This window comes from Myotis daubentonii, chromosome 11 (genome assembly GCF_963259705.1).
Source record: "Myotis daubentonii chromosome 11, mMyoDau2.1, whole genome shotgun sequence".
Lineage (NCBI taxonomy): Eukaryota > Metazoa > Chordata > Mammalia > Chiroptera > Vespertilionidae > Myotis > Myotis daubentonii.
This window is the reverse complement of record NC_081850.1, coordinates 51,925,773-51,952,566: the sequence shown is the minus strand read 5'-3', so window position 1 is coordinate 51,952,566 and position 26,794 is coordinate 51,925,773. Positions and strand designations below refer to the sequence as shown.

Here is a 26,794-nt window from a genome sequence, read left to right as displayed (position 1 = left end):
GAGGAGATGACGGCCAACGTCAGCGAGTTCCCTGGACGCCCATTGGAGGACAATGCGGGACTGCCAGCGCCGGGCACGGGCGCGGGCGTTCGAACCCGAGTTTGGCGGCGTTACCATGGGGATGCGGCCTGGCCGCTGCCTCCAGCTCTTGAGTTGACTAGGCACCTCCGCCGCCACCCTGGGGGCTCTCTCCCGTCGTCTTCTGTCCTTAGACAGGCCTGACCGTGGAGAAAGTTGGAAGCCTCCGAGGTGAGAAAGGGCTGGGAGAACGGGGCGGGGGTAGACCTGGTTGGGAGCCCTGGCGACTGCCCCGCGGGAGAGGCTGGACGCCCGCCGAGCGCGTGAAGTGGCGGGCGGTTGTGAGTTGGTTTCTCTGGGTTGCCCGAGCGCACCCCCACTCTCTTTACCCTTCATCCCCATATCTTCGCCTCCTCTTCAGACATTATCTCGAACTCCGCTTCCATGAAGCCTTTTCTGAGTCTAGACGTCCTCCTACCTTTGAACCCATAGCCCCATCTTAGAGAGCTTCTGTTCCTCCATGGCTTATTTGCGTACTTCCGCGAACCCCATTTTCCTTCCTTCTCCCTGGTAATGCTGAGGTCTTTGAGACAAGGCAAGCGTCTTTCACAGAGCCTTACAGACATAATTCGGCGATGTTGCGGGCTGAGTCCCAGACCACCGTAATAGGAGTACCGCAATAAAGCGAGTAGTCATCTTCGCTGGTGGAGGGTCTTGCCTTCAGTTTGTAAGAAACGAGGCAAGGCAAAGCGCAATAAAACGAGATATGCTATAGTAAAATTTGCAGGAAATGAGTTTAACTCACCACAGAGAGAGGGTTCCCCTCTATGCCATATCCCCCTTCCCCCTCCCATACAGAGGGTTTTTTTTATGGGAGTAGGGGGGCGGAAACCCCAATCTCATACACAAAGGCCTTGAAAGCGCAAGGTTGGTCTTTCCATTCTGTGAAAAGGAAAACTTGCTACAACTCTCCCCAAATTTGTGGTTTTTAGTCTTGATTTCCCAATGCTTTTATTAGACTCCCTCCCTATTAGTCTTGGCTTAAAACAAACCATTCTGTTGTTGCTATATGCCAAGAGAGTTTGTCTCAATTTCTTAGTAAACTATAGCTGTTGTCACATTTTAAGTGTGTTTCAGAAAATGCTTTAGATCATTTTCTCCTTTGGGTTTATTTTCTGCTTGTAGTCTCTCTACTTAAGTGCATGTAACAGCTACTCTGGTAACTGTCATTCATCAGGTGTCCATGATAGAATTGCATTATCAAAACTGTTTCATTGTTAACTCCTAAGACAATATATGCCCAATCTGCATTGTTGATGATTCTTATATTAAAATCATCGCTCAAAAAGACTTTAATTAGGGACTGAAAAGTCAGATATAGCAGCTATGTTCCTATTACCTTCTTATAAAAGTTTGAACACTACCAACCTGAAGATCTGTGACATGTAATGGAAACCAGACTGGGGATTCAGAGTTTGGTCTTGGCTGCTTTGCAAGTCATTTAGCCCTTTTAAACCTCTCTTTCCATCTAAAAAATAAAAGGGTTGAGTTAGGTTCCAATTCCTGTGGCTCTACTATCAAGTTAATCAAACAGTTGATGTCAGGTAGACATCACACACTCAGCCTCCCAAAGACCATACAGGTGGAATAGTTACCGTTTATTGAGCATTTACTCTATGAAAAGTACTAACTATATCAGAGGCTTTATGTAAATATTACATCTTCTTAGCATTAGTATAGTAATGTGCTGCCCATATAACATTTCATTAAAAACGCTTGTTTTATGTTGTTAATGACAACTAGGGCATGATCCTCTCATGTTCCAGTTTGGATAGCAGTTTCAACAGAAACAGCAGTTTCTTTCTGTAGACTGCAATTTTGTTGTTTGTCAAGTGAGAGGTTGAGCTCTTCTCAGGTCCCTTACAGATTAATTGATCTATTAGTTCAGTTTCCCATGCTGACTTAGCAAACCCATTCATAATTTGTGCAGAATAGATTCTCAACAAATTTTGTTAAATAAATAACATAGTTATATTTCTTATACTTGTGTTGTGGTCATTGTATACTTCCTAAGTTATTGTCTTAAGGAGTTTGATGTTCATGTTTTACTAAATAAGATTTTCTATAGGCATAAACTAATAATAGTAGGTACCATTTGACTGGAAAAACTGGTTTCCACCTGTGTGTCTTTTTCCTTTGTAGAGGAAAAACCTCAGTACTTTCCCTTCTGTATGTCTCCTTTAGTACTCACACAGAACACTTCTAACATTTCTAGTTACCAAATGGGGGGTGGTTCAGCAGTTTAACTCAGTCTATGGGTGTCCAGCCGTTTAACTCGGTCTATGATAGTGTCAGATCCCACAGGTTAAGGACTCAGTCCCATAAGACTGTTCCCACTCCACATGTCAACTGCAAATAGTAGATCCCCAGGTTACCCACAACTTTTGTCAGATTTGGCTACAAATTGGAGGTTCTCAGGACCCCTTCCTCAGGTTCAATTAATTTGCTAGAGTGACTCACACAACTCAGAGAAACACTAAAATTACATTTACGAGTTTATTAAAGGATATGATAAAGGGTACAGATGAAGAGATACATAGAGCAAGGTCTGGGAGGGTCCTAAAAAAGGAGCTTCTGTGCCCCTTGAGTTGGGGTGCGTCACATTGCAATGTGGATGTGTTCACCAATCTGGAAGCTCACCAAACCATACTTTGGGAATTTTTAAGGAGGCTTCATCATATAGGCATGATCAATTACTAACTCCATTTCCACCCCTCTGTTCTCTGAAGAATGGGAGGTAGGGTTGAAAATTCCAAACTTCTAATTATGGCTGGGTCTTTCTGGTCACCAACACTCATCCAGGAGCCCACCCAGAGTGACCTCAGAACAAAAGATGCTCCAAATTTTAGGAGCCCTGGGTCTGGAACCAGGGGCAGAGACCAATGTATATTTTCTATTACCTCACACCATTTTATTTTTTTTTTCATTTTTTTAAAATTTTACACACCATTTTATTGTTCAGTGCTTATGTACCAGATACTGAATTAGCACTTTACTTATATCCCAATTAATTCTCACAGAAGCAAACATCTTTTCCAAGTCACTATTATTTTTTGCCTGTTTAACTGCAGTAGCTTCCTAAATGATCTTCCTCCTTTGCCCACCCTCCATAATCCATTCCCCACAGAACTGGCAGAGTGATCTTTAAAAATCATGTCCTTTCCCCTCTTAAAATCTTCCAATGACTTCCAGGGTGTCTGGATTTTAACTTAAAGTGAAAACCCATGGCCCAATGGACCCTCATTATCTGGCCCCCACCTTTCTGTCCTCGTGTCATACAACTCTCCATCTTGCTAAAGCCACATTGGTCTTTCTCATGCCATGCTCATTTACACTTTAAGCCCATGTGCTCTCCTGGAATGTTCTTCCTGATCTTTATGTAAATGAGTCCATATTATTTCAGATTTCACCTCGAATGTTCCCCTCTGAATTAGACCTTTCTGATCAATGTGAAGTAGACCCTTCACCTTGCTTTATTTTATTTTTTAATATATTTTCATTGGTTTTAGGGAGGAAGAGAGAGGGGGAGAGAGAAACCTCAATGATGAGAGAGAACCATTGATCGGCTGCCTCCTGCACGCCCCCTACTGGGGTCAAGCCTACAACCCGGGCATGTACCCTTGACCAGAATTGAACCCAGGACCCTTCAGTCCGCAGGCCAATGCTCTCAACTGAGCCAAACAGGCTAGGACTGCTTTATTTTTTTTTTATAGTACTTATCACTATCTAAGATTGTCTTTCTTTTTTTTTTAAATTTTATTTCTTTATTGATTTCAAAGAGGAAGGGAAAGGGGGAGAGAGATAGAAACATCAATGATGAGAGAGAATCATTGATCGGCTGCCTCTTGCACATCCCCTACTGGGGATCAAGCCCGCAACTCAGGCATGTGCCCTTGGCCGGAACTGAACCTGGGACCCTTCAGTCCTCAGGCTGACGCTCTATCCACTGAGCCAAGCCAGCCAGGGCTGAGATTATCTTTCTTGATTATCTCCTCCCACTAGAATAATAATAGGACAGTCACCTTATCTGTTTTGCTCACTGCTATATCCTTAATGTTTAGAAGAGGATCTAGCTAGCTCATAAAAGTCTCTCAAAAACTACTTCTTGAATGTTTGGATGAAAAATTCTTGTAACTGTGACCATAGCTGTGTCCATAACAATTTATTTGAGTAATACAACCTTGTTTCATTTTGTTGCCTAGGAGCAGTGAGTCAGGGTACCACCAACTCTGCCAGATTTTCCTCAGCAATCAAATTACCCTGACAAAAGTTCCTACCACCTATAACTATGGATAATTATCAAGTGTTTTTGTATATTTTTAAAAATATTATAGGGGTATTTATTAACTTATTTATTAAGTAATTATGAAATGTTTATTATTTCCAAACATTGTTTTAGGTACTGAGGATGAAAAGATTAATAAGACACATTCCTTGACCACAAGAAGATCATATTCTAGTAGAAGAAATAGACATACTCATAGATAATTATTACAGAATGTAACTGCAGTGATAAGAGATAGGCAAAAAGTATGATATGAACACAGAAGGGACATCTAACCATATCTGGGGAGATCATTTGTGTTTTAATAAATGGGTAAGAGGTATACAGATAAAGTAAGGTTTGGTGAGTGGGAGGAAGCCATTTAAGAGTACAATGTAAATAAATACACAGAAATAAAATTGTCTAAGAAGTTGACTAAACTGGAGAGAGAGAGAGGAAAGGGCTAGACTTTGGAAGGCTTTGTGGGACATGCTAAGGATTTTGTCCTTTAGAGAGGTGATAGGATGCCACTGAAAGTTTTTAAACAAGGGAGCAGCATGGTCATACTGTGTTTTCAAAAGAATGATCTGGCTCTGTAGTGTGGAGGATGGTTTGGAGGGGGCAAAACTGGAGGCAGGCAGAGCAGTTAGGAGACATCTAATAATGATTAAGGTAAAAGATACTGGGGCTGAACCACCAAGGCTATGGTGGTAGTAATGAGAATAGTAGAGGGGAAATTTGACAAATATTTAAGAGATTAAATTGAGTGAACTTGATTAGATTTGGAATGGAAGGGAGAGGAAGAAATCTAGGATGCTTCTCAGTTTAGCTCTGAGTTAGTGAATGGTATTGTCACCCACCCAACTTTACTCCCTAAGGAACAGAAAGGTGGAGGGGCAGATTTTGTGGGTAGGTAATGAGTTTGCTTATTGATAAATAGTCAAAATGCTCAATCATGGGGACATTTTAACAGTGATTCTTGCATAGTTTTGCTGCTAGACATCCCTAACATTTGTCAGTTTTATTGTGAGGTATACTAAAGTCACACTGGAATTCTGGAAGTACCCACTTAATAATATTGTACAGTATCCAGGCCAAAAAGACTCTAGCTGAGATTTCACCAGCAATAAGGAGCTGTGTCTATTATGGTCTTTTAAATTAGTTACCTTCTTATGTTGTGATTTGATTCAATAAAATGAGTGATATTAAATCATGTAGCTAATACATGGATATCTCTGTTCAGTTTCTAAAACAAATTCATAGAGTTGTTTTTAATGAATTATCTATGCCTTGGTTTATCTTCATTTTTAAAAGATGATAACTGACATCTATCATAAGTCTTAGAAGATTAATCAAGTAGCACAATTACATATTAATAATTTAGATTCCAGTGAATGTAATTATAGTTTTAATTCTTCTTTGCTTTCTCAGCATTACTCCTTTAGAAATAATTCCTCATGCCATTTTGGCAACAGTTCCCAAACGGATGTAACCCTGAGTAAAAGAATCTGTATCATCTAAGTAATTTATAAAAACTGATTGTCATAGTTATTTTTCCAACTAAACATATGTGATATATTTTTATTGTTGATCATGTGAGATATATTTTGTTGAAAATATTTTATATCTGCAAAAATGGCAAAAATCTGCAAATGATAACTCTGCAATTGGATTAGACCACGATTTTAAAAATAAAGTACTGCATTCAAACTTAATATTGTTTACCACCTGTTACTGGGAAGTCTTTCAAAATTAAACCTTTATATTTAGAGAAATACTTGCACTGTTTTAAGATAACTAGGCTCAACAATTTTTTAATGTTTATTTTTAGGCAATTGCTTTTCACCAGATTTAGAAATTTAATAACCTCATAATGGGGCTCTTGAAAAGAATTGCAGTACTTGCAAGTATTAGCTACTTAACTGCAAACAAACTTGAAACATTTTTTAGTTACAAAAAGAAACAATCTCTTAAAAACTACTTTTGTGTGTAATTCATGATTGGTGTCCAAAATCCGCAACTAGCCTTAAGAATTCCGTTAAGTATCATATATTCTCATTTCGTCGCAGCTGTTATTTTAAGCAGTTGTCGAGTATCACTTGTGTTCTGTTGAGATCAGTAGTCTATAGATAGAATAATCCTTGGAGTTTGAAATTTCCTTGTTGGAGAGAAACATATATACTGTATAACTCACCTTTTAATCTCTCACTGGTAATACTGAATTTCTTGTGTTCTTAATTAGGGACCTTATGCCTAACATGGAGTACAGAAACATTTTGAGGAAAATTGATTAAGAATATTGGGTTTGTATTGTACCCATTATTTATTTTTTTTATTTTTCTAATATATATTTTTAATTGATTTCAGAGAGGAATGGAGAGGGAGAAAGAGATAGAAACATCAATGATGAGAGAAAATCATTGACCGGCTGCCTCCTGCACACCTCCTTACTGGGGATGGAGCCTGCAACCCAGGCATATGCCCTTGACCAGAATTGAACCTGGGACCCTTCAGTCCACAGTCCGACGCTCTATCTGCTGAGCCAAACCGGCTAGGGCTGTACCCATTTTTTATAGTAGAGAGGACCTAAGGATTTTGTTACTAATATCTTAAAAAGTAATTATTGTTAGTGGTTGCCCAGGGCTAAATGGGTTAGGGGTTTAATGTGTGAACATACTTAAAAGCCATTGAATTCACTTTAAATGGATGAATTGTGTGGTATGTGAATTATATCTCAATAGAGCTATTCTATATATTTAAAGAAGTGGTCATTGTCACAGTTTAGAGGGACTCGGATGAAATATTTCTTGGCAGTCAGAAGCTATTTTAGTCCTTGTAATTTTATACTACTTATATAATAATAATTAGAGTGACTAATATGCTCTAATGTCTGCTGATCTTCCTGTGTAGTCCCTTATTTTCGGGAACAGCATATTCATTTAAAACATATAATTGAGCCCGGCTGGTGTGGCTCAGTGGTTGAGCATCAACCTGTGAACCAGGAGGTCATGATTCGATTCTAGATCGAGGCACATGCTGGCTCAATCTCTAGTAGGGGTTGTGCAGGAGGCAGCTGATCAATGATTCTCTCTCATTGCTGATGTTTCTATCTCTCTCCCCTCTCTCCCTTTCTCTCTGAAATCAATAAAAATGTATTAAAAACATTCACTTATTGATTTATATATAAACTGTAATTGAGTGCACGTGTGCTCTCTCTCTAGAGCAGCAGTTCTCAACATGTGGGGCGCGACCCCTTTGGGGGTCGAACAACCCTTTCACGGGTTGCCTAAGGCCATCGGAAAACACATATATAATTACATATTGTTTTTGTGATTAATTACTATGCTTTAATTATGTTCAATTTGTAACAATGAAAATACATCCTGCATATCAGATATTTACATTACGATTCATAACAGTAGCAAAATTACAGTTATGAAGTAGCAACGAAAATAATTTTATGGTTGGGGGTCACCACAACATGAAGAACAGTATTAAAGGACGCAGCATTAGGAAGGTTGAGAACCACTGCCTTAGAGGTAACCGTTACCCTGAGTAATACATTGGATTTGCTTGCTTTGAGCGTTAAAGAAATGTGTATCATTTTCTGGGATTTGTTTTTCTCCTTCTGAGATTTGATCAATTGTTTAGGGTATGTTAATTTGTTCTGTTCTCATTATTATAAAATATTTTATTATCTGAATATGCCACATTTATTTATCTCTTCTCCAGTCAGTGGACATTATTAGGTCATTTCAGTTTTTGGCTCTTATGAAGAGTGCTATGAACATTTTTGTATGTGCCTCCTGAAGCACATGTGCAAAAGTTTTTCTCAGATTGAGTTGCTGGATTATATGATACATGAAGACTCAATTTCAAAGATAATGCCAAACTGTTTTTTAGTGTTATTGATTTAGCCCCATAGTCCTTTACTCTGAAAGTTCTCCATAACTCTCTGCCTTCTCTAATTGAGAGTATTTTCTTCTTCCACACCTTTTTTTCTCCTTCTTTGGTGAAGATAACCCTTTACTTCAGTGCCCTTTGTTTTCTTTTCCTAGAAAACAGTATGTTCTCTGCCATTGATGTGGTTACATGAGTAAATATTTGTTAAGTTTTCATATAACTGTATGCTTAAAATGGGTTTAGTTTATTATATATAAACTAGAGGCCCGGTGCACAAAAATTTGTGCACTCGGGGGGGTCCCTCAGCCCGGCCTATGCCCTCTTGCAGTCTGGGACCCCTCAGGGGATGACCACCTGCTGGCTTAGGCCCACTCCCCGGGGGATTGGGCCTAAGTTGGCAGTCAGACATCCCTCTGGCAGCCCAGGAGCCCTCGGGAGATGTCCACTTGCCAGCGGGGAGCAGACCTAAGCTGCAGTTGGACATCCTTAGTGCTGCTGAGGAGGCGGGAGAGGCTCCTGCCACCACCGCTGTACAGGCAGCCTGGCTTGTGGCTGAGCAGAGCTCCCCCTGTGGGAGCTCACTGACTACTAGGGGGCAGCTCCTGCATTGAGTGTCTGCCCCCTGGTGGTTAGTGCGTGTCATAGTGACCAGTCATTCCCAGTCGTTCTGCTGTTAGGGTCAATTTGTATATTACCCTTTTATTATATAGGAGTGCCTGGCCAGCCTGGGTGAGGGGCTGATGGCTGTTTGCAGGTTGGCCACAGCCCCTTCAGGGTGGGGGTCCACGCTGGGGTGCCTGGCCAGCCCGGGTGAGGGGCTGATGACTGTTTGCAGGCTGGCCACAGCCCCTTCAGGGTGGGGGTCCACGCTGGGGTGCCTGGCCAGCCCGGGTGAGGGGCTAATGGCTGTTTTCAGATTTACCACCCACACCCCCTTCAGGGTGGGGGTTCCCCACTGGGGTGCCTGGCCAGTCTGGGTGAGGGGCTGAGGGCCGTTTTCAGGCTGGCCAAGCTCCCCGGTAATGGAAGCTCCCAGCCTCTCCTTTTCTTCTTTTTATTTTTTATTCTGGGATTTATTTACCTTCTATAATTGAAACTTTTAGCCTTGAGTGGAGCTCAGAGCCGGCCAGAGCAGGCGGGAAGCTTGGCTTCCTCCATCACTGGGCAACCAAGCCTCCTGCTCGCTCCATCTTGGTTGGGTTAATTTGCATATAGTCGCTCTGATTGGCTGGTGGGTGTGGCTTAAGGCATAGCGAAGGTACGGTCAATTTGCATGTTTGTCTTTTGTTAGTGTAGACTAGAGGCCCGGTGTACGAAATTCATGCACTTTGGGTCAAGGGGGTCCCTCAGCCCGCCCTGTGCCCTCTCTCAGTCCAGGAGCCCTCAGGGGATGTCCGACTGACAGCTTAGGCCCGCTCCCTCCTGAGCCAGCCAGCCGGCAGTCAGCAGTTGGACATCCTTAGTGCTGCTGTGGAGGCGGGGGAGGCTTCCACTACCACCGCTGTGCTTGCCAGCTATGAGCCCGGCTGAGCGGCGCTCCCTCTGTGGCAGCGCATTGACCACCAGCGGGCAGCTCCTGCATTTAGCGTCTGCCTGCTGGTGGTCAGTGCATGTCATAGCGACTGGTCATTCCACCATTCAGTCGATTTGCATATTAGGGTTTTATTATATAGGAAGACTATACCTCAGTAAAGTTGAATATAAGAAAAGACTACAAAAAAAGACTGCACATACACATGACTATGTGTATGAAATATTGGTCTTTTGATATGTAGCATCATCTATCTCCACATTATATATGCTGATCAGCATGTACATCAACTATTTTTTTTCATGTACATCAACTGTTTATGCCAATGAAAGAGAGAAATGTATAGTTGTCATTAATGAAACAGTTTTAAGTTAATTGAAGCTTACACATAGTGTTACTATTAGTGTATTTGGTAGTATAATACATCTACTTCAGTACATCTAATTCCTTATCTTTTGATTCTATGTTATATATTCAGCCTTTTATCAAATATGGCAGGGCCTTGAATAATGTTTTATTATAACACTGATGAGATGCCATAGGAACTTAACTCTTGTTTTTATCAATTAGTCTATATAGTAAAATTGATTTTGTTAACTGTCATTTCACTTAGTTACAGAACCTATCAACAGTATTAAGTGGGGATTTACTGTAAAGAAACCATCTTTTAATAGTGTTAAAAGTCATTTATATGGCACATACTTTTTTTTTTTTTTTCACATACTTTTTTCTAAAAAGTAATCCAGTGACCCAATCCTCCTATATAATTAAAGGCTAATATGCAAATTCTCCCCATGGGCGGGAGTTCGACTGTCGGGGAGTTCGACGCGCACTGACCACCATGGGGCGGTGCGGAACATGGCGGGTGTTGGCGACGCCGCACTGGCCGTGGGTGGTAGTGGAGGCACTGCCAGCCCCGATGGGCCCCGACGGGCCCCGACAAGAGCGGGACCATGGCGGGATGGTGGAGCAAGTGAGCGGGCAGCGCCAGGCCAAGGCAGGTGTGAAGGGAGGCCCGGGCCGGCAGCTGCTAGGGATCCTACCCGTGCACGAATTTTGTGCACTGGGCCTCTAGTGTTGAATAAGAGAACATGGCCCCATCCTTATGGAGTACTTTATAGTTTCAGCTTAGTTTTACATAACTATCTTACTGCATACTTTGAAAGAGGGAAATGGAAATTCAGAGAAACTAAGTGATTTTGCCCAAGGTCACACAGCTAAATGGAATATTATCTGATTGCAAGTTCAGTTTCAGGCAGTTTTGGTGGGTAGAGTTACCTAGTTTAAATAGATAAATGGAGAGTTTGAGGGAGCATATTAAATAGTTGGATTTTTTCCACATCCTGGAATGTGAATAAACTTCCTTAATTGTGTATAAGGTTTCATGTGTTCCCCCTCCAGTTTATTTTCTCTGCCACCAGGATAAGAAAATTTGAATTTCTGCCAACTGGATTTCTTCCAGTACTATTTCTGATTGTTACCCCAACAGCTGAGACCTAGCAGTCTCTGGATTTGTCACAAAGGTGAACTCTACATACTTGTGGTATTGAATATGACTGGACCCTACATGTAAAAACCTGATCATCTGTCCTCCAATGTATTTCGCTGATTGCAGGGCATTTTCCTGGTGGTAACAGCTGTGACATACCATGCTGCCGCACAGATCTGCAGGAGGCAGCCTATCTACTGAGCTGGATAGATAGTGGACCTATTAGAGGGCCTGGCAATGGTACTGTCTTTGCAGACTTCTGAAAGAGGCAGCATAGGGAAAAGAACATGGGATTAGCCATGAAAAGACCTAAGTCTTCATTCTGATCTTTCTCTTCCTAAATGAAATGTGTGTGTGTGTGTGTGTACACATGTGTGTGTGTGATATGTGCATAACGCGTAAGTCTCAAATCATTGTGCTAACTGAGAAAAGCCAGATACAAAAGAGAATGGCATAATTCCATTTATACTAAACCTTTAGAAAATGCAAAATAATATATAATGACTGAAAACAGATCAGTGGTTGCCTAGGTCCAGGGGCAGCAGGAAGGATGAATGTAAAGAGGTATGAGAAATCTTTTGAGGGTGATATTCTGTATTTTGATTGTGGTGATGGTTTTACAATCTACACTAATAAAAGAGAAAAATGGTAATTGGCGTACAACGATACCCTTTTCATTGGCTAATCAGGGCTATATGCAAATTAACTGCCAACTATGATTGGCAGTTAACTGCCAACTAAGATTGGCAGTTAACTGCCAACTAAGATTGACAGTTAACTGCCAACAAGATGGCGGCTAATTTGCATATGTAGGCACAATGCAGGGAGGCGAAAGGGAAAGCAGGAAGAAGCCCCCTGCCACTGACAGTGATCGGAAACCCAGGGGGGAGCTAAGAGCTGGGGGGCAGGGCAAAGGCGGCCCTGGGGCCGCCTTTGCCCTGCCCCCCAGCCATGATCGGAGAATCAGGTGCCTTTTCCGCCCTGGCCAGTGATAGCAGGAAGTAGGGGTGGAGCCAGCGATGGGAGCTGGGGACGGTTGAAGCTGGCAGTCCCGGGAGCTAGGGGTCCCTTGCCTGGGCCTAAAGCGAAGCCCACAATCACGGGGCCGCTGCAGCTGCGGGTCCCCGCTGCCCGGGCCGGACGCCTAGGCCAGAGCCGTTAGGCCTGGGCAGGGGCGGAGCCTGCAACCGCGGGGAGCTGGGGGTCCCCTGCCCAGGCCTGACACCTCTGCCGGAGGCCTCAGGCCTGGTCAAGGGGCCGATCCGGTGATTGGTGATCGGAGGGTGATGAGGGTCAACTCCTCTGGCCGAGGCATCAGGCCTGGGCGGGGGGCTGAGCCGGGGATTGGGGGGATATGATGGTCCCCTTGCCCAGGCCTGAAGCCTGGGTCAGAGGCGTCAGGCTTGGGCGGGGGGTGGAGCAAGTGATCAGAGGGAGATGGGGGTCCCCTGCCCAGGCATGATTCCTGGGCCAGAGGCCTCAGGCCTGGGCGGGGGCCAGAGCCAGTGATCGGGGGGAGATGGGGGTCCCCTGTCCAAGCCTGACATCTCTGGCGGAGGTGTCAGGCCTGGGCAAGGGGCCGATCAGGTGATCAGAGGGTGATGGGGGTCTACGCCTCTGGCTGAGGCATCAGGCCTGGGCTGGGGGCAGAACCAGTGATGGGGGGAAATGAGGGTCCCCTGCCCAGGCCTGACACCTCTGTCAGAGGCGTCAGGCCTGGGCAAGGGGCCGATCCTGCGATTGGAGGGTGATGGGGGTCAACGCCTGAGGGCTCCCAGTATGTGAGGGGGGCAGGCTGGGCTGAGGGACACTCCCCCCACACACACCCAGAGCACGAATTTCGTGCACCGGGCCCCTAGTTATATATAACTGTCAAAACTCATGGAATTGTACAGTATTGTACACCCTCCCCCTCCCCCAAAAAAGGGGAGATTCTAAAGCTGTTTTAGAGTTTAGTAAGAACGAACATTGAACCCTGGCTGGTATGCCAGTGGTTAGAGCGTCAGACCATGCACCAAAGAATTAGGGGTTTGATTCCGGTCAAGGGCATATTACCTAGGTTTCAGGTTCAATCCCCAGCCCCAGTTGGGGCGCATGAGGGAGGCAACCAATTGATGTGTCTCTCTCATATCCATGTTTCTCACTCTATCCCTCTTTCCCTCCTCTCCCGTCCCCCCTTCTACTCTCTAAAAATCAATGGAAAAAATATCCTTGGGTGAGGATTAACAAAACAAAAACAAAAAAGAAAAAGAAAGTACATTGAAATGGATTTGGCTTATTTACTATGGATATGGGAGGAGAAAAAGCAGCACAGATATGTATCAATAGGCTATGTATTTGCCCTCTTTGCTCTGAGTTACCCAGTAAAGTTAGAGCTATGATAGGAATGCTCAAATAAACCACATCAACAATCATCAACCTTGGCATCTAACTCTTCCTTTACTCATTTGTCATTTTTATATGAATCTTTGTGAACTAGTAGTGGTAGAAGATATTTGAGATCAGACAAATTTCTAAAATATTTGAAATGTATAATTTACTATAAATTTTGGCCCTATATTCCATTTGTCTGGTTGTTCTTCTTAATGATTATTATATCCTATCACTTTTATGATGAAGAACTCTATTTACATCCTTTTAGTCACAGTATGACCAAAGAAGGGCACTAGAAATAAAATGGAAATGACATGATACCCTCCAGCCCAGATTCTCATCCTGTATTCTATTAATGATTATAAATGCCTCAAAGTCCTTCTTAATAAGTCCTTCCAGAAGCCACAACTAGTTGTTTGGAGTTTATACAAAGTTGGAAATTGACCAAGAAAGACTATTTAGTAACTCAAATATGAAAGCAGTAATGACCTTTCTGGATTAACTGCTTGTGGTTGTAGAAGAGCTGTTCCTGATCTCCAAAGGGAAGAGAAGGGCCAGTGTGGTTGTGCTCATTCTTTCCTTAATCTCCAAGCCCTCTCCACTTTCTTTATCCTTTCTTGCTAGGAATGCATAACCTTTACTTGGATGTGGGACAATGGGCAGCTGCTTCTAGTTTCCTGGAGGAAAGCCAATTTTAGGTTTTGGATAGGAAATATACAAGATGAAGGTGTCATCAAAGACTTTAGACAATTAATTAGAATACATGAAATATATAAAAACCCATGAGTTAATAAGGAATTTAACCCCCCCCCCCCCAAAAAAAAAAAACACACACACCTGAAAGTTCTCATGAACTTGAACTTAACAGTGGTATGGAGAAAATCCTCAGGGTCCTGACTTTATTAATAGACCAGGATTATATGTTATTACATCATTTGTTAGTATTTAATTAAATATCTTGGCATATTAAGCATTTTAATATGCAGTCATTTAAAATCTTGACCATGGCCCTCGCCAGTTTGGCTCAGTGGATGGAGTGTCGGCCTGTGGACTGAAGGGTCCCAGGTTCAATTCCAGTCAAGGGCGCATGCCTGGGTTGCGGGCTCGATCCTTAGTGGAGGGCATGATGGAGGTAGCGGATCAGTGGTTCTCTGTCTTCATTAATGTTTCTATTTCTCTCCCTTCCTCTCTGAAATAAATATAAATATATTTTAAAAATAAATCTTGACTATAGTATTAATTTCCTAGGTAAACTCTTATTTATGTTCTGTACAGATAGGCATCTACAACCACCTACCTTTTAGAATGATCTGAAATCATGAATCAGATTTCAAATTAATGGCATTTTTACCTCTTTATACAACGAACTTTTCCCAGTACTCAGCAGATACAAATGTGATTTTCTCAGAGTTACATTAATTTGTAGTCCTCTGTGGTTTGCTATTTAATTCTGCTTCGCATTCTAAAAGAGTTCTTAGCCTTTGTTCATTAATCATGGAAACAGTTGTGCAACATGCCTTGGAGTTAACTTGAACATCTAAAATTAGTCCTGCTACAATCAGTGGTTGGGAGCAATGTTTCAGTAGTTTGTGGCTTGTGTTAAGTAGACATTGCAAGGTTGGAAGGAACTCCCTAGAAGTAAGTAAGTTACTTGTATAAAGTGTGTGTGCTTGTAGCTATGTGTATGTACAAATGAAAGTCTCTTTTATTAAGCAGATGAACAAATTCTATCTGTTACCACAAATGCATCATAAGCATCTTTATTTATGCCAGGGGTGGGGAACCTTTTTTCTGCCAAGGGCCATTTGGATATTTATAACATCATTCTTGGGCCATATAAAATTATCAACTTAAAAATTAGCCTGCTGTATTTGGTCAGACATTTAATTAGCTCACCCCTAATGCCTTGGCAGGGCCAGGCCAAAATATTTCCTGGGTCCAAGGACCGGACATTCCCTAACCCTGTTAGGTACTATGCTGTTTAATCAGTTCAGAAGAAAAATATATTTATTGAAAACTTGGTATGCTAGAATGGATTTTTCTGCATGTTTTGTGGTTTTTGTATTTTTAAAGGAATAAATTGTATTATATTAGTATATACTGTATTTCAAATGAATGACTTGTTTTTTTTCTTTAGAGTTTATAGAAACCTATTCACAAAAATGACATCCTGGTTATATGAATGTCTTTGTGAAGCTGAACTTGCACAGTATTATCCTCATTTTACTGCCCTTGGCCTTCAGAAAATAGATGAATTAGCAAAGGTTACAATGAAGGACTACTCCAAATTGGGAGTCCATGACATGAACGACCGCAAACGACTTTTCCAACTTATCAAAATCATTAAGATTATGCAAGAAGAAGATAAAGCAGTCAGTAGCCCAGAGCATCCTCTTCAGACAAGCAACCTGTACAGCAAGCCTCGGGAGCCCAGACCTGGACCTCGCAGACAATTGCATTTTGATTCTCCTGCTGAACACAAAGACAAAACTACCAGCAACTATGAGTTTGAAATGTGCACTTTATCAGATTTTTCTGCAAATGAACAGAAGTCTCGTTACCTAAAAGTGCTGGAGCACATGCTACCAGATGATTCCCAGTACCAAACAAAAACAAGAATTCTGAATGCCACAGTTGCTGATTCCTATGGGCAAACAGAAACTAACACTTCACTCTTGTCATCAAATCACTTTTCTCCAATACTGGGCAATTGTGATATTCCCATTGTTCAAAGAGTCTCTCATGTTTCAGGGTATAACTATGGAATCCCTCATTCTGTTATCAGGTAACTGTTTGTTTGTTTGTGTGTTTGTTTGTTTGTTTTTGAATGTGGGGAGCCTCAGGCAAGGGCCTCTTCGTGACCAGAGGAGTGCAACTGACTCATTTATAGAAAATGATAGTGAGCAGCTTCTGCATTGATAATAGAAATACCTTGAAAGGGGAAAATTAATGTGGACTTGGGACTTTCCAGGTGGGAGAAAGATGATATTGTTCATGTACATCAAGCATCTGTTACTTGCCAGGATCCACTATTATTCCTATTGCAGATCTATTTCTATAATTTATTGTAGTGTAATATGATACAATACATCTAGTGCATCCATTAAGGTAAAATAGTTAACTAGCCTTATACAGTAGGGAAAAAATTACACAATCCACAGGATATATATATATTTTTAAGGCTATCAAATTCACTTCAACCAACCAGGAGGTGTAAAGCTTAGTTTAAAAAAGAAAAAAAAAAAGTGTAGTTTAATTAAGTAGGTCTTTGGAGCAGTTTACCTGCACATATTGAAATACGGTCCTGATTTTGAGTACCTTCTACAACTCCAGGCCTGGAAGAACAGATGATTTTGGTGACTTCAAAAAGTAAGACACTTTTGTTAGAGTTTAGGGTTTGAGAGTCAGGGTGACAATAAGTTATTTTCACCCAATGCTTCAAATTAGAATTTTAAATAAGGTTCCTAAAGAGGTGAAATATCAAGTAATAATACTAGCACTGGCATAATAGAAAAAAAAATTTAAATAACATGTATTGCTTGTTTTGTTACTTTAAAACTTTAGATGGTGAGTTATGGAGAAACAAAATATTTTGTTAAGCCACATTTCCTCTTTTTAAAGCCATTCATACCTTAAAACAAGATACTAGTCTTATATTGGCTAAGGTTTCAGAGGATCATAATCAACCAGTTCTTTTATTTAAAAAAAATAGAAGCCTCGATGTTTAAGATAAAAGTACCTTTAATAATTTGAAATACATAAGTGAATTTCATAAACTTTTGGGATTTTCTGAAACTTTTGGGAGGGGTTGGTTTAGCAGAGCATAGAACATAAAGTACTGTTTTCTTTCCATTGTGATAGGACTAGATAGTCTAGTTACCATAAAAAATATTCTTTAAAAAACACAAAAATTAGTAATAAAAATATATATTTGTTCTTGGTGAAAGAATATTTTCTTGGCTATTACAGCCTTTTGTTGAACAACACATAAAAATCTAAATTGGAGTTATTTATAAATAGATTAAAGATAACACTGCATTATTTATTTGGACAGAATGGATATTTTAGTTTAAATATTGCTATGTAATTTATTTGGCAAATATTAAATACCACCTCTGCTAGGCTCAATTCTGGATATAAAGATTACGATATCTGGAGACTCTTAATCTCTTAGGGGGCAGGGTAAGTGGGAAGACAGACAACCAACCATATGATGAGATAAGTGCTATTATAGAGGTTGGCATGTGACAAACCCAGAGCAAAAGCTGTTCAATTGAACTTTCTCATCTTTTATATTATTATTACCTCACTCTTCCCATTCTTTATTATACAGAATGGGATAATAAAGGGTGGGATTATGTCCTACCCATTATATCACACAACGCAATATCCAAAAAAACAACTGACAATCAGTACAGTATAGAGCAGTGATTTTCAACCTTTTTCATATCCTGGCACACATAAACTAATTACTAAAATTCTGCTGCACACCAAAAAAACCTATTTTTTGCTGATCTGACAAAAAATAGGTATAATTTTGATTAATTACACACACAAAAAAAGTTACAGTAGTTACCTCCCCTTTCTGCTCCAAAGTGACTTTTTAAAAAAAAGTAAGTGCCTATACTTGTACATAAGGATTTCTGGTACCAAGAATTAACCAATCAGATACAACCTTATTATGTGATGTGACTAATAAGATGTAATTGTGTTATATGACTTATATATCTATGGTTCAAGACAGGGCATTCACATCCATTAGCTATTGTGTTGGCTGTTGTCATTTTTTAATTTGAAAATCTAAGAGAAAAGAGGTCAGTACCCTTGACTAAATAGTCAGGTATTACATGTGTTTGTTTGTTTTTAATATATTTTATTGATTTTTTACAGAGAGGAAGGGAGAGGGATAGAGAGTTAGAAACATCGATGAGAGAAGCATCGATTGGCTGCCTCCTGCACACCCCCTATTGGGGATGTGCCCACAACTAAGGTACATGCCCTTGACAGGAATCAAATCTGGGACCCTTCAGTCCGCAGGCCAACGCTCCATCCACTGAACCAAACTGGCTAGGGCAGGTATTACATGTTTTAAAAAATTCTTGCGGCACCTGTTAAAAATCACTGATGTAGGGTATCCGTTGTTCACCTTCCTAATCACTTGCCTGACTGGGAGCTGCGGTTCACTGCCATTGTCCAGCATCATGAGAGAGTATCTTACCACATATCACTAGCCTGGGAAAAGATCAAAATTCAAAATTTGAAGTGCAGTTTCTACTGAATGTGTATCTCTTTCACACCATTATAAAGTCATAAAATCATAAGTTGAGCCTTTTAAGTCGGGGACTGTCTGTATTAGAGAAATAGAGATAAGAAATACATTTCCCCCAATAAATCCTCAATATTGCTTTCTCACCCATACCCCAAGTAACAGACAAGGTTTCAGAACCCTGAGAAACTCTCTCACCAAGTTAAGGCTTGTTAGGCATTCGTTTTGAGTGCCTCAACTCAGATATATTCAAAGTAAATTGCTGGCCTTAGAATTGTAATAAAAGTCTAAGGTATTTAGAGAACTGGTTGCCTTGACTTAAGACTTGAATAGATCTAACTCCAGCTGTCTTAACTCTTTGCCTGTCAAACAGATATAGTTTATTTCTTCTAGGGAAGACTGGGCCTTAAAACCACAGCCTTTAAAAATATATACGTTTTTATTGATTTTTAGAGAGGAAGGGAGAAGGAGAGATAGAAACATCAACAAGAGAAAAACATTGATCAACTGCCTCTTGCACCCCCCTGCCAGGAATTGAGCCTGCAACCCAGGCATGTGCTCTGACTGGGAATCAAAACAATGACCTCTTGGTGCATATTTGATCCTCAACCACTGAGCAACACCAGTCGGGCTAAAACCAGAGCCTTTTAAAAGAATATTCATTCCTTTTCTCCCTTGAACTTGAAAACTACAGTCTTTTTGTCTAATGACCCATCCTAGAGTCCCTGGTCAATTTTGAAAAGGACATTGTCCTGCTTAATTAGCTTTATACAAGTAGGGCATTAATACTCACCAACAACTAGAGACTTTGACATAAAGCCCTTGTTAAAATGATGCATTAAGCCTGGCCAGTGTGGCTAAATGGTTGAGCATCGACCCACTAACCAAGAGGTCGCAGGTTTGATTCCCAGTCAGGGCACATGCCTGAGTTGCAGGCTCACCTCCCAGTAGGGGGCATGCAGGAAGCAGCCAGGCAGCCAAAAGATGTGTCTATATCTCCCTCTCTCTCTAAAATCAATAAAAACATTTTTTTTTAAAGATGCATTAAAATTTTGTTTTTTCACCAATGTCACTCCAATAAATTCAATAAAAATTTAATTATTTTTGCTTTTTCTTGTAAAAAATGAAGCATATGCAAAAGAAGGGAGACTAGAACAATGAACCAGCATATGCCCATCATCCACTTTTAATGATTGTGAAGATTTTGTCACACTTAACCCCAAAATTATATGTTTTTTTAAATTGTGCTATATAGCCGTGACTGGTTTGGCTCAGTGGATAGAGCATCGGCCTGCGGACTGAAAGGTCCCAGGTTCGATTCCAGTCAAGGGCATGTACCTTGGTTGCCCTTGGTTGCGGGCACATCCCCCCAGTGGGAGGTGTGCAGGAGGCAGCTGATCGATGTTTCTCTCTCATCGATATTTCTAACTCTCTATTCCTCTCCCTTCCTCTCTGTAAAAAATCAATAAAATATATTTTTGAAAAATAAGTAAATAAATAAATTGTGCTATACAGGCAGTCCTTGGGTTACGTCGGACTTGACGTACGTCGTTTTATGGTTACATCACCATCTCCCATTTACAGTATTTATAAAAAAAAAGTTCCATCATTTTGATGTATGTACATGTGTGCTTTATGTTTTTTATTATTTATTTACCACAAGTAAGGTCAGGAATTATCTTTTAAATTTTTTTTACTGTTTCACTTCATTACTGCTGTGTATGTGCTCCATGTGAGTGACGTAGCTGCTAATGTAGGTGGGTTCCGACTTACGGCGAAAGTCACGCTGTAGGAACGGAGCTCCGACATAACCCGAGGACCTACTGTATGTGGCTAAAAAACAAAATATGGCTTTATACATTTTCTATAAATTTATTTGCCACTTTTTACTAATTTAGATCCTTTCAAAAAATCATTTCCTAGCCAATTAGAGGGCTCATAAAAAATTGAAATTGACATGAAACAATTATATAGTGAAATAATCTTATTTAAAATCTATATATATAAAAGCTAAGTGACCAAAATGCCGGAATGACTAGAACAACTGGTCGCTATGACACGCACCGTGGCCAGACAACGGACCGATTGGGGGATGGCCCCTCCCCCGGCTGACCCCAACTGGATCGGGGATGGGGCCGGCAGGCCAACCTCCCATGGTCCCTTGCCCCAGCTGGCCCTGCCCCTGATCGAACCTCGATCAGGGGCGGGGCCAGTGGCCAACCTCCTGAGGCCCCTACCCTCCACTGGCCCGGCCTGATCAGCCCCCATGAGACAAGCCAGCCAGCTGGACCCCACCCATGCACAAATTTGTGCACCGGGTCTCTAGTATATTATAAAAGGCTTTTTAGGAGTTATTAATCAAATTCTAAAGTGCAAAAGAAGGGAATCATTTGTCTTGCTAAGATATTCTTAGTATATTCCAAAGGCATTGTTTCTTGTAAACTCCTACTTTCAAGAATCCTATTTTCTTGTTACCTAGCTTAAGAGGAATTTATAGATAAGAGGTCAATTCTTAGATATATACATATATACCATCATTAGGCTCAGCAAATAAACCTGATGAATTTTGTATCCCTAACCCAAGGGACTATTTGCCTCAAATATTCTAGATATAAAGATTGATTAGTTCAAATAAAATAAATTTAAAAAATAAAGATTGGTGAGTTCACTGAAGAAATGCATCTGAATAGAAGAATGAATTTAGTGATGGACAGAACCAGTCATAAAATTATCCTAGAAAGAAGAAGTGTAGAATCAGATTCTAAAATAAATACATATTGCCGTAGCTGGTTTGGCTCAGTGGATAGAGCGTCAGCCTGTGGACTGAAGGGTCCCAAGTTTGATACCAGTCAAGGGCACATGCCTAGGTTGCCGGCTCGATCCCCAGTAAGGGGCATGCAGGAGACAGCTGATGAATGATTTTCATCATTGATGTTTCTATCTCTTTCTCCCTCTCTCTTCCTCTCTAAAGTCAATAAAAATATTTTTTAAAATAAATACATATAAGGGTGGGCAGAAAGAAAGTATGAGAACAAGACATAATATATTTGGAAAGTATGAGAACAAGGCAAAATATATTTGGAAGAAACAAGGGAAAAGTACATAAAAACATACCACCTAATTCAAGGTAAATTCAGGTAAGATTAAAAAAACATTATATTGAATGATCAAGAAAACATTAGATGTACAAGAATAATTGGATTGAAAGGAAACAAGGGTTCAGATCTTAGAAAGGCCTTGGAGGGACATATTGCGTTCAATTTTGAGGTTTTGATAGCCTGAGTTTTGCGGGCATAAAGAAAGAGCATCCATCATCCATCATTAGAAACCTTTTGGAAGACCACATCTGGAAGCCAAACACATGTTTTAGAGCTAAAGCAAAGTTTTAGGGTTTTTTTGTTTTCTTCAGTAAGGACAAAGGATGGGGTGTAATAGGGATAGAGAGAAGTAATCAGGAGGATTTAGCTAATAACTTCCTCAGTCTTGCATTCTTGTTCTTTTTCTTTGGTTAATATATAACTATAACTATATATATATATATGTATATATGGGTGTGTATATATATATATATATATATATATATATATATATATATATATCCTGTTTTACAACAAAATGTACTGATACTTTGCTCTCTTAAGTAGCCTTATCCTATTGTTAAAAATTAAAGCCCACTTATGAACATACTGTATCAGACAGAACACCTCAGAGAAAGAGAATCCTTGGACTGAGATGGAGAAAATCAGAGTTTGTGTTCGAAAACGCCCTCTGGGCATGAGGGAGGTACGCCGTGGAGAAATTAATATTATTACTGTAGAAGACAAAGAAACTCTACTTGTTCATGAGAAGAAAGAAGCAGTTGACCTCACACAATATATTCTGCAGGTATGATGCTTTCCTTTTGTGTTTGGAACTAATATTATCAAGTGTGTCAAATTTGCTTTTTGTTTAAGTGACAGCATACAAATTCTAAATTCCAGTTTCTGGTTTGGTATTGTCATTCATCCCTGATGTGACAGTACATTAAATCATTGATACCCTGGACCTTTGGTTTTTTTTAACATCATGCAGTAGGGATACGAAAACATAATTTCTCTACTCTGATGCAGTAGGGTTGTATCACACATCCACTTAACATGCTTTATGTGAATTTAATGATAGAGTGGAACCTTGTTTCTCGAACTTAATTCGTTCCGGAAGGCTGTTCGAAAACCGAATCATTTTTTCCTATTAAAAATAATGTAAGTGGAATTAATCCGTTCCAGACGCCTAAATGGTTCCCTGTTTTAACCTTTCTTATATATAGTACATGTCTATTGTACTGTTTAACTATAAATAAACACATTAATAACAAAAAAGACATGAAATGTTAATGAAAATTTAATAATTATAAGCAGCAACAAAAGCAAAAAACCACAAAAATATTCACAATATACTGAGATTTTAGCGTTGGTAAACTGACTTGTATTCCCACATTCTCTCCTTTTTTTGTCACCTCACAGATGCATGACTGATCATATAGGTTTAAGCATGAAAGGGTTGTCAGATTGAGAAGCAAATTGTTCGAGATGGGAGACATTCAAGAAACAAGGTTCCACTGTACATATTCAGCAAAAGGGGGCGGGGGGGGGTGAAGGGATAAAAAGAATTTAAATAATGAATTGGTGATCGGACTAGTCACTGAGCATATACCCCAAAGTTATTATGAGGTGGTCACACATTCTCAATTCTCACCTGTCTCTCCCAATGTGAACTTCTCACTCTGTTGAGTGTGAGTCTGGAGTTTAATAATAGAGGATATATTTTCAAGCAACAAAGCCCTAGATTGCAAGCCAACTGCTTATTTTGATTCCCAACTGTCCTTGAATTTAGATTTAATTTGGTGGAAATTGGGCTCTTTGAGCAGACCTCTTTGTACAGGGTAGTGGGTGAACATAATCCAGGGATATAATGTCGCATGTAACATATAAGGGTTTAAATAAAACACTAGTTGCTCAAACACACAAAAAATGTTCAATCCCTGCCAGAATGATCATGAAGAGTCCAAGGAGAAAGGATTTGGTATTGAAATAAGTTCTAAACTGATAGCTCTTCAGTCTCATAGGGAAGCAGCAAATCCCATAGATGGAAGATGTTGTAACTTAGGTACTCCTAAAATTGTGAAGCAGTTGTGAATAATCTAAATGGGGATTAGGACTTTCTCTTACTCTGAATCTGCCTCCCTATGACATTCATATTATATTCATTCTCCTCTTCTCTTTGCTCTCACACTCACTCTCTTGCCTCAAAACCCAGTGATTGGTAGAAAGAAAAAAAGTGGTAAGTAATCTAGTGAGCTAGCAGTTCACCTTACCAACTGAAATCTTACTCTACTGGAACAAACCCTTTAACATTGAAGTCAAATTGTTACCGCTTTCCCCCCCTTTACACTTGCATTCTTCTTTGGTGACCAAAATTGGATTTAAAAGTAACATTCAAAATAATCCACTGCCTCTTTCAATGGGCACTAAATTACTAGGCCACTATATAACTAACCCAGTCACTTTAATAGCTTTATCGATTGCTGGTCAATACACAGTCTATTAGGTTTAGGTGGGAGGTATTTATTTTGAAGATGGTCCAAATGATCAATTAGTTGTAATGATATCTAGTATAGCTACTTACAGCCATAGTAATAGCCCTATCCAATCACCATCTACCCAAGACTGCCTTAATGATGCTCCTGTCACAATAATTCCCTCTGGGAGGCATCAGCTTATCTTTTGTATTTTTCCATTATCCCAAAACACAATAACCTTACCTCTTTGTTATTACCATTGATCAATATTTATTGAATACCTATAATTTCCATAGCACTTTCTCTTCTGTTTGAACTTTGGACCTTTGCTCTCATAGGTCAAAGTCCTTACCTATCAATGCTATAATATAAAAGTGTTGGGAGGGCTCCCTCACCTTTTTTCCTTTCTTCAGTAGAGGAAAGAAAAGGGAGGTTTATAGCAAATAAATATTGATCCAAGATTCTTAGAGTTTTATTTTTAAACTTATTTAGGAATTAAAGCAATATGTTTGTGTTAGTTAAATATTCTATCCTTTCACATCTTTTGTGACTTAGTCTATATGGTCATATACATGTAGTGTGCTAAACTGCTTACCATTAAATTTCATTTCAATATAGTAAGTGAAAAAACAAGGAAACAAAGCTGTATGTTTCAATCCAATTTAGTTTATTTTTGTTTATTGATTGATTTTTTTTAGTGAGAGAGGGAAACATTAATTTGTTGTTTCACTTATTTTTACATTCATTGGTTGATTTATGTATGTGCCTTGACCGGGATTGAACCTGCAACCTTGGTGTATCGGGACAACACTTCAACCATCTGAGCTACCCAGCCAGGGCTCCAATTTCTTTTTTTTTTTTTTTTTAATATATTTTATTGATTTTTTACAGAGAGGAAGGGAGAGAGATAGAGAGTTAGAAACATCAACGAGAGGGAAACATCGATTAGCTGCCTCCTGCACATCTCCCACTGGGGATGTGCCCGCAACCCAGGTACATGCCCTTGACTGGAATCGAACCTGGGACCCTTCAGTCCACAGGCTGACGCTCTATCCACTGAGCCAAACCGGTTTCGGCCAATTTCTTTAATAAAGAAAAAAATATTAGAGGGGGGAAAAAAGATGGTACTGAAACATATCAAAAATCAATGGTGGAGAGAGCATTTAAGATCTTGCTTACTAGCAATGTCATCAGTTTGGCTGAAATAAACTCCTATAAAAAATTATTTTTTTTTAAGTCAACAGTGGCTATCTCTGAGTAGTAAGATTTACAAATAATTTTAATTTCTTCTCTATTGTTTCCCATGTTTTTTGAATCTAGAGTTGGCTGTGTTATTCATTTTATGTGGACAAAGAAAAATTTTAGAATATGATAGATTCACCTATTTCAAAATCAAAAGGCACAAAAATGTATGCAGTGAGAAGTGTCTCTCTAATCCCATTTTCTCTTTGAAGGCAACCAATATTACCTGTTACAAGATACAAGACTACCTGTATCTTCCCAGAGATATTTTATAAATACACATTACTTTTATAATCTGAAAAGAAAACTTACGTAAAACATAAACTATGGAACCCTGATCATATCAAGGTCAAAGTGAGTGTAAATCCACTCTCATTGATAAAGTATGATCAAATGAAAGTATATGTGATGCAAAGGACTTTATGAATTATAATAATCTTGCATGTTTACATATCCTTCATGAAAATACTTATAAAAGTACTGGAAAACTTGATACCTAAATTCTATTGAAAGGTAAGATACTAACCCTTTTCATCAATTAATTTTTTTCTAAGATGTTTTACTCAAGATCTAAAGTTATTTACTAATACTTAGAGAAGAAAAGGAAAAACAGCCATTATATAAAAGCCAAAAAATGTATTCCCACATTTACTTCTGTTCATTTGTTTCTTATTTTCTTGAGAGGTGTCAAATATATAAAATGTATTTTGTTTTTTATCTCATACTTAACTATAAAGATCATTGATGAGATTTGAGCAATGAATGGATTTGACTCCTTGCTTAAAGACCAGTTATGAGTTAGATATAAATCATGTTCACTAAAGTCAGATTTTAGATATATATTTTATTCTTTTTTAAAAAATTTATTGATTTTTTTATAGAGAGGAAGGGAGAGGGATAGAGAATTAGAAACATTAATGAGAGAGAAACATTGATCAGCTGCCTCCTGCACACCCCCTACTGGGGATGTGCAATCAAGGTATATGCCCTTGACTGGAACCGAACCTGGGACCTTTCAGTCCACAGGCCAACGCTCTATCCACTGAGCTAAACTGGTTAGGGCTATATTTTAGTCTTTATTATTGCCATTT

The 26,794-nt window shown here is 39.7% G+C and overlaps 1 protein-coding gene across 3 annotated transcripts in view; it reads left to right on the top strand.

Moving 5' to 3' along the window:
• Positions 1-17: 17 nt before the first annotated feature.
• KIF24 (kinesin family member 24) overlaps positions 18-26,794 on the top strand; it is a 66,315-nt gene continuing 39,538 nt past the window's right edge. For all 3 annotated transcript variants that reach the window (XM_059657163.1, XM_059657162.1, XM_059657161.1), the window contains exons 1-3: positions 18-249; positions 15,776-16,423; positions 22,600-22,789. In XM_059657163.1, coding sequence (XP_059513146.1) covers positions 15,801-16,423; positions 22,600-22,789 — 813 coding nt within the window. In that variant the 5' untranslated portion in view covers positions 18-249; positions 15,776-15,800. The remainder of the gene's footprint in view (positions 250-15,775; positions 16,424-22,599; positions 22,790-26,794) is intronic.